The sequence below is a fragment of the Cryptomeria japonica genome, chromosome 1 (genome assembly GCF_030272615.1).
Source record: "Cryptomeria japonica chromosome 1, Sugi_1.0, whole genome shotgun sequence".
Taxonomy (NCBI): Eukaryota; Viridiplantae; Streptophyta; class Pinopsida; order Cupressales; family Cupressaceae; genus Cryptomeria; species Cryptomeria japonica.
In genome coordinates, this window is record NC_081405.1 from 19,458,445 (window position 1) to 19,467,669 (window position 9,225).

Here is a 9,225-nt window from a genome sequence, read left to right on the forward strand (position 1 = left end):
ATTAAAATAGTCTAACATTTCTCTACCCCAAAGGCCATTCAAAACCAATGAGGTATTAGCAAGAAAATGTCATTTTTCCCTCAAAACCTAGGTAAAACTATCAAATCCGGGTAACTTCCAGAAAAATGCACTTTTCTCTCTGATCCCGAGGAGTTAAGACCTCAGATTTGAAGAATTAGAAATTTTATTCACTTATCTACCAAATTCCACCATTTTTCAGACCTGGAGATGTCTTTACTATACAGAATATTGATTATAGCAGCAAAAGCGCAGGAAATTCACTATTTTTATTGATTTTCCAAGTGCCAAATATTACATTAACCTTCAACGACCTCTCCCATGGTTGGAGTTTGACATTATATGCCATTCATAATAGTTAGGAACCAATTTTTGTACCATAAGTGGTTGTTGGAGGAAGTTGCACTTTTTAATTAAAAGTTGTCATGTGTGTCTTGACAGCTTTGACAACATTTTCATCCAAAACTCCTCCACACAAATTTGACTCCTAAGACAACTTAAACTCCTTAAAAATTCATAATAAAATGCCTACAAGGCATAGATGACCCCTAAACACCATATGCCCAAGGTGGTTCATTACACACCTACCTAAGGCATTGGATTACAAGGTGGGGTATGCTTATTACATGATATCAACATGGAAGAAAAGACTCAAAACATGAAAATAAGACATGAAACCATCTAAACACATCCTTAGTTATTTGTCTCCTCAAGAGAACTTTGTGTTGGATTTGAAGATGCCCCTGCATCATACTCTTGGGGGCAAGAAATCTCAAGTCCACTTGAGATGAGCTGCTGCAAGGTGGTGTCATGGGCCTCAATTTTCTTTTCATCCATCCACACAGCCTCATTATTAGGTTTGCCTTTCCATTTAACCAAGTATTGTGTATACTCCTTGTTCCTTGTCTTCTTAACAACTTTAGTATCCAACACTTTCTCTAGGGTAGGTGGTTCATGCTTAGGAAAATTTGCATCAGCCTGCTGCTCCAAATCATCATTACGTATAGCTGCAACATCAAAACCTTTATATGGTGTTAGATAACAAACATTAAAGATGGGTGACAACCCCAACCCATTGGGTAATTGAACTTCATAAGCATTAGGTCCACATTTCTTCAAAATAGAACAAGGACCTATCTTCTTTTGCATCAACTTAGTGTGTTTGCCTTTTGGTAACCTCTCCTTCCTGAGATAGACCCATACAAGGTCTCCAACATCAAAACTTAGGTCTCTTATTTTCTGATCTACATGCTTCTTATACTATTAACTAAACCTTTGAAGGTTTAATCTGACTTGTTCATGAACTTCCTTGATTGCCTCAGCAAAGGCTTCACCCTCAGCACTGATTAGACTAGTAGAAGGCAGATTTCTGAGTTCTAAAACACCTCTTGGGTTAAGACCATAGACAATCTGAAAAGGAGACTTACCAATACTCCTATTAACAGTATCATTATAAGAAAATTCTGCCTGGGGTAAGATAGTATCCCATTTCTCTCTATGCTCTCTTGTTAAGCATCTCAAAAGGTTTCCAAGGGTTCTATTGACAACTTCAGTTTGCCCATCCGTTTGGGGATGATAGGCAGATGAAAATGACAAATTTGTTCCTAGTTTTCTCCATAAAGTTTGCCAAAAATGACCCATGAATTTAACATCTCTATCTGAAACAATATTAAGAGGAAACCCATGGATCCTTACCACCTCTTTGAAGAAGAGTGCTACAATGTAAGAAGCATCATTTGTTGATTTGCAAGGGAGAAAGTGTGCCGTTTTGCTAAATCTATCCACAACAACAAAAACACTGTCAAAACCTTTTTGAGTCCTAGGTAGCCCCATTACAAAGTCCATACTTACACTCTCCCATGGTCTAGATGGAATGGGGAGTGGTTGATACAAGCCAACATTAGTAGACCTTCCTTTAGCCTTTTGACATACCACACAAGACTCCACATACTTTCTGATTTTAGTCTGTATCTTTGGCCAAAAATAGTGTCTCCTCACAAGTTCTAGGGTCTTATCTAACCCAAAATGACCTGCCATTGCCCCATTATGTTTCTCCTTGATAATATCCATCCTCACAGAGCATCTAGGAATGCATAGTTGACCTCCCTTGAACAACAATCCTTCTTGCAGCAAAAACTCAGAAAACTCTACATTGTACCTATCATCCAAATTAGTACAAGAGGCATATACCTTACCAAAATCTTCATCATGTTCATACATGGTCTTCAAAGCATCAATTCCTACACTTTCCAATTGGATATGGGACAATGTGAGCACCCTATGGCTTAATGCATCTGCCACTTTATTTGTGACTCCTTTCTTATGCTTCAAAGAAAATGTGAAGGCTTGTAGAGTCTCCACCCACTTCATATGCTGGTGATTCAATTTTTCTTGACTATTAATGAAACTTAGGGCCTTTTTATCAGTAAAAACCAAAAATTCCTTGGGCAAAAGGTAGTGCCTCCATTTCTTTATGGACTGGACCAATGCATACATTTCAAGGTCATAGGAGGAATATCTCTTCTTGGCATCATTTAGTTTCTCACTATAGAAAGCAATAGGTCTTCCTTCTTGGCTCAAAACAGCCCCTATGGTCACATGACTGGCATCACACTCAATCTGAAAGACCTTATGAAAATCAGGGAGGGCTAGGACTGGTTGCTCTGCAACTTTTCTCTTAAGAAACTCAAAAGACTCATTTGTTGCTTGGGTCCACAAAAACTTACTTTTCTGACCCCCCTTTATGGTGTCAAGCATGGGTACACAAATCTGACTAATACCTTTGATAAACTTCCTATAAAATGTTGCAAGACCATGAAAAATCCTAACATCATTCAAACTTCTAGGAGTGGGCCAAGTTAGAATGGCGTTTACCTTTGTCTTGATCCATTTTCAGTTCACCTTGAGATATGACAAAACCAAGGTAGATGATGTCCTCTTGCATGAACAAACACTTATCCAAATTGATCATTAGTTGCTCCTTGTGTAATCTTCTCAAGACCAACTCTAGGTGCTGCATGTGCTCCTCCTTTGTGTTGCTAAAAATCAGAATATCATCTAGGTAGACAATCACAAATTTGCTGGTAAAGTCACTCAACACCTCATTCATTAGTCTCATAAAAGTGCTAGGGGGGTTGGACAAGCCAAAAGGCATGACTTTCCATTCATACAACCCCTCATTAGTTTTCAAGGCCGTTTTCCATTCATCCCCTAGCCTTATTCTAATTTGATGATATCCACTTTTAAGGTCTATCTTTGAAAAATACTTTGCACCTCCTAAACAATCAAGAAGATCCTCAATTCTAGGAATGGGAAATCTATACCTTATAGTTATTTTGTTGATTGCCCTTGAATCCGTACAAAGCCTCCAAGTGCCTTCCTTCTTGGGTGCAAGTACTGCTGGTACTACACAAGGACTGAGATTTTTTCCAATCAGACCTGCATTAAGTAGATCAGCAATCTGCGTGGCCACCTCTTCATTTTGTTGTGGGGTCAGTTTGTATGCAGCCTTGTTGGGCAATGTTGCTCCTGGTATAAAGTCAATACAATGACTGATTTCTCTAATAGGAGGGAGGGTCTTAGGCATACCCTTTGAAATCACACCCTTATACTTGTCAAGAAGCTCTTGCACTTCATAAGGAACCATCCTAGGTCTCCCTTGTTGATCTGCTACTCCTACATCTGCAGCCTCCTTCTTAGGAACAGGTATCAATGCAAAACATAATCCTCCTTCCTCTCTCACCTCCTTCATGAACTCCTTTCTCTCCATCAGCATCACCTTAGCCTCTTTCCCCTTAGGCTCTTCTTCATCCTCCATCAAAGGTAGCAACTCTATGATCTTCCCATCCTTGGTGATAGAATAGGTGTTTCTAAAGCCATCATGTTGTGCCTTCAAGTCATATTGCCAAGGCCTACCAAACAATAGATGACAAGCATCCATCTTAGATATGTCAAATAGGAGTTTGTCCTTGTAGGTGCCAATCTGAAATTCAACCCATGCTTGTTCTTCCACAAGAGCTTGTTGCCCTTGGGTGAGCCATGACACCTTATATGGATAAGGATGTGGTATCCTCTTAAGCTTAAGCTTCTCCACCATCTCCATGGACACAAAATTTTCAATTGAACTGGAATCTATCATAACTTTGCAGACTTTACCTCGTGATTTGCAAGTTGTCTTGAAGATTGCCTTCCTTTGTGGGGGTTCTTTTGTGATAGGAACCTTTAGGAGTGCTCTCCTCATCATCAAAGCTTCACCTCTTTCCGGATACCCATAAGAATCAGGTGCATTTACACTTTGAAAAGTGTTGCTGTTGTTCACACTTTGATAATCAGATTTTTGGATTAGATTGCTCTTTCTTTCTCCCATAGTGTTGTTGTTTGCCTTCTCTGGACACCTATTGGCAATGTGACCTTCTTGGTTGCAATTGTAACACCTTATGGGGCCTCTCCCTTGTGATCTACCTCTGTAGTTTGGTCTTCTACCTCTGAAGCTTCCTCTGTTGCTGCCTTCACCCTTGCTGTCCTCTTGGTTGGTGTCTCCTTGGGAACCGCCATTGTTTCCCCTTCCTCTAAAGGGACCTCTGCCCCTATTGTTCTGATCTTGTTTCTTTTTGAATTTCTCTTCTACCTTCAATTCCATTTGGTAGCATTTGTGTACATTACCTAGGGTGTGTAGATTTAACTCATCTTGTATAGAAAATTTTAGACCATTGATGTATCTCGCCAACTTCTCTTCCTCTATCTCTGTGGTCTTGGCCTTTATACACAATTTCAAGAATTCTTCAGTGTATGTGCTTACATCCATGTCCTTTTTTTTGAGATTTTGTTTTCTTCTATGAAGTTGCACTCCATAGTCCTCTAGCACATAGGTCTCTTTGATCAAAGCAATCATTCTATTCCATGATCTGATCATACTCTTTCCATTCTTCACCCTCTCTGTCTGGATCAAATTACACCAAGTCAAGGCTGCTCCCTTCAACTTGGACCTTGCCATCTTTACCCTTTGGTGCTCAAGAATGTCTTCACATTCAAAGAAGCTAGTTAAAGCCTCTATCCAATCCATGACCAAGTTTGGATCCATCTTGCCACTGAAAATAGGTAGTTCTAGTTTCCCATCCATGGTTCTCCTCTCCATGGATTTGAGAGCATTCAAGAGGGGTCTCTGGTCTGTAGGAACCGCTTCTTCTTCCTTCCTTGGGGTCTCATCCTCATCCCCATCATCTCCATCTCCAGAGTCTTCCACTTCCCTCCTATCCATTCTTCCCTTTGAACCTTTCTATCTCCCTTTTCATGGCTCTATTTTCTACCAATTGTTCTCTCACAACCTTGGCCAATTCCACATTGGTCATCCTTCCTAGAATCTCTTCATCTCCTTCTGCCATCTTCACAATTTGTCTTCACTCTTAGGATACTCCTAAGCTCTGATACCAATCTAATGCAGAGCCCTTGTCAACACTGAGATAGGTTCCTTCAACTAAGAACCCAAACAAGGACTCTAGAAATGTTACAAAGACTCCAAGGGGTGTTTTGAACTTAGTTTGGCAAGTTTCATATCATTGCCCATCTCAGGCAGCTTAGACAATGCCCAAACCTTCAACGCTTTCCAAAGACCACTCAGGACTCACAAGAGCTACAATAACCAACAAGGGTTGACACACTTCCCAAGACCCCAATTTCTCCTAAACCTTTGATTCACTATTCCATAGGCCCAAGTGACCTTTTCCAACCATTAGATTTGATCTATTAAGAAGATGTGATGCTGCTGCTATAATTAGGCCTGTCACGCCTAGTAGCCCTGCGAGGTTGAGGTTTCAAGTTTTCTCCTTAATACTCCAAAGGACCTCTACAAATCATGAGTGATTTTGACTCCTTTGGATGAGTACTAAAACATATCCAAAGGGCTTAACCTGATCTAAGATCTAAAGGTCACAACCCTTACTCACCTAGTAGGCCTAATAGCCCTAATTAGGCCACTTTAACAAAGGAAGTGTACTATAAAAGTGCTGAAATAAAAAATTAATACTTGGAACATGTAGAGGGAATGGAATTAACATGAATCACCAAATTTCAGACCCTAGTTACACCCCTGGCTTCATTCATGGAACCGGTTGCACAATGAGACTAGGTGGCCACATAGAGATGTCCACCTTAACACATCAAACCCTCGCTCTTTCTTGCTCCTTCCCTACAAAAGACCTTGGAAATCATAATGTAAATAGTCTAACCTTTCTCCACCCCAAAGGCTGTTCAAAACCAATGAGGTATTAGCAAGAAAATGTTATTTTTCCCTCAAAACCTAGGTAAAATTGTCAAATCCGGGTAACTTCCAGAAAAATGCACTTTTATCTCTGATCCCGAGGAGTTAAGACCTCAGATTTGAAGCATTAGAAAGGTGATTCAATTATATACCACATTCCACCATTTTTTAGACCTAGAGATGTCCGTACTGTACGAAATATTGATTATAGCAGCAAAAGTGCAGGAAATTCACCGTTTTTATTGATTTTCCAAGTGCCAAATATTACATTAACCTTCAACGACCTCTCCCACAGTTGGATTTCAACATTATATGCCCTCCATAATAGTTAGGAACCACTTTTTGTACCAGAAGTGGTTGTTGGAGGAAGTTGCACTTTTTAATCAAAAGTTGTCATGTGTGTCTTGACAACTTTGACAACATTTTCATCCAAAACTCCTCCACACAAATTTGACTCCTAAGACAACTAAAACTCCTTAAAAATTCATAATAAAATTCCTACAAGGCATAGATGACCCCTAAACACCATATTCCCAAGGTGGTTCATAACACACCTACCTAAGGCATTGGCTTACAAGGTGGGGTATGCTTATTACATGATATCAACATGGAAGAAAAGACTCAAAACATGAAAATAAGACATGAAACCATCTAAACACATCCTTAGTTATTTGTCTCCTCAAGAGCACTTTGTGTTGGATTTGAAGATGCCCCTGCATCAGTGCCTATTGTTCTACGAGCACTACCTTCCAAATATAAAGTCTATGTGACAACTTTGAATGTCATAGAGATGACACCCACTTTTGAGAAGCTAAAGAATCTACTCCAGAAAGAAGAGTCTATAAGCCAAGAACATAATCAAGATGATCATACAATGGCCACACATCATAAAGGCAAGAAGCCTATGAAACAATTCAGTGGACCTCCCAAATCTGGTAATTGATCCGAACCTCAAAAGAAGTGTGGAATATGTGAATAAGTTGGACATAATGTGAAAAATTATTGGTACAACTCTTTGGCCAAAGGATTATCTGACAAATCACATTGAAATAAGCCATTTCAAAGTGGCAAACCATGATGGGAGAAAAAGAACAAATAGAAACAACAAAGCAATGGTGTTGAAGCGAAATATTCTCAAGAGAAGGAATACGCTCTTTTATCCCACGCTCCAGAAGATGGTTCACAATCAACCTCTATATGGTATGTGGATTGAGGTGCTACAAAGCAGATGATTGGATAGAAGAAGCGGTTTCTCACATTGAAAACTCATCACAATATAGTCACTCTTGGAGATGATACCACCTATGACATCAAAGGTATTGGTGACATCTCTTTACAGTTTGACATACATTGTTGCAAGCTTATCAATATTTTGTACATGTCAGGACTTACCAAACAACTTCTTTCTATTAATCACTTTCTTTATCATAACCTTAGGATTGAATATGTCTTATCAAAGATAAGTCTAAAAATGCAAAGATTGCTGCTAATGTTATTGAGATTCGTAAAATGTTTAGGATTGATACACATGCTAATAATCAAGCCTTAGTGACTACTTGACAATGATCTTGCTATGCTTTGGCCTCGTATATTTGATCATTTGAGCACTAATTACTTACTAGAACTTAGTAATAAAAGCATGGTTAAAGGGCTTCCCTTTGCTTAAGAATTTGAGTGCTATATGTTCCAGTTGTATTTCTCAAAACCAACATTGAGCACCCTTCTATCCAAGTGAGCATTGTACAAACCAACATTTGCAGCTAGTGCATACTGATCTGTGCGGCCCCATGACACCTAATCATAATGGATACAACTACTTTCAGCTTTTTGTTGATGAGCACACAAAGAAAATGTGGGTATATTGTTTGTAGCATAAAGATGGTTTTTTTTTACTTCAAAGAGTTTTGCATTCATGTGGAAAAAAATAGGAATCATTGTATTTGTGTCCTCCACTCAGATTGAGGAGGGGGATACACCAGCACAAAATTCTCCACGTACTTGAAGGAAAATGGAATTTGATGTCAATTGACTGCAACATACACACCACAACAAAATGGAGTTGTCGAACAGAGAAAATTGCATCATCATGGAGATGGTTTGAAGTATGTTGAAAGATTTTCAACTAGGACATGCATATTGGGCTAAAGTTGTGCACACAATGGTTTATCTTCTAAATCACACACCAACCAAAGCCCTTGATGGCATCACAACATAATAAGCATGGATAGGGGTAAAGCCGTCTATCCCTCATCTTCGTGTATTTGGATGCACTACCTATATGCACATTCCTAAACAAAAAAGAAATAAACTTGATGAAAAAGCAATTAAATGTATTCTTGTTGGTTATAGTAATCAATCTAAGACATATCTCCTTATGCATCCTAACATAGAAAATATAAATTAGTAAAGATATATTTTTTTATGAGCAAAGTGATTCAAGTTCTCCTCCCACATCATCACCTACTTTAGATAGTGATCCTATATTCAACATGGATGGGAAAAATGATGGAACGTTGATAGTCAATCAACACCCATAAATGTCACAAGACCTAAGTGGTATACTAGTAATATTTGTGATGCAAAGATAGATGGAGTTTCAAACACTTCAAGTTTAGCTCCAAGGACTTGTAGAATGGTTCACAATGAGGTAAATCTAACCTTGATGACTTCAATTGTTGATATTTTTGAACCATCTAATGTTTAGGAAGCACAAGAATCAAAGTCTTGGAAAGAGGCTATGGATGCAGAGTATCAATCTTAGATGAAAAACAACACTTGGGAGCTTGTTGATCTACCACTTGTAAGAAAACATTTGGATGTAAATATATATTCAAAAATAAGTATAAAGAAGATGGTGGTATTGATAAATATAAGGATATACTTGTAGCCAAGGGTTACACCCAAAAAGAAGGGATAGACTATGAGGAAACATTCACTCCCATAGTAAAGAT

At 38.7% G+C, this 9,225-nt stretch overlaps 1 protein-coding gene across 1 annotated transcript; it reads right to left on the reverse strand.

Moving 5' to 3' along the window:
* Positions 1-711: 711 nt before the first annotated feature.
* LOC131856278 (uncharacterized) lies at positions 712-5,275 on the reverse strand. Its single transcript, XM_059207836.1, has 3 exons — positions 4,013-5,275; positions 3,457-3,907; positions 712-1,025 (listed from the first exon to the last, which is right to left on the reverse strand). The coding sequence occupies exons 1-3, from the start codon at positions 5,273-5,275 to the stop codon at positions 712-714; spliced, it is 2,028 nt and encodes a 675-aa protein (XP_059063819.1).
* Positions 5,276-9,225: the final 3,950 nt, after the last annotated feature.

What these genes read in the sequence shown, in the direction of transcription:
- LOC131856278 (XM_059207836.1), bottom strand. Translation starts at nt 5,275, where the DNA reads ATGGATAGGAGGGAAGTGGAAGACTCTGGAGATGGAGATGATGGGGAT. An exon ending in TTGTGGAAGAACAAGCATGG is followed by an intron (nt 3,908 to 4,012) that starts GTTGAATTTCAG and finishes TATGACTTGAAG; the next exon opens with GCACAACATGATGGCTTTAG. An exon ending in TGCTGATCTACTTAATGCAG is followed by an intron (nt 1,026 to 3,456) that starts GTCTGATTGGAA and finishes TTGATGTTGCAG; the next exon opens with CTATACGTAATGATGATTTG.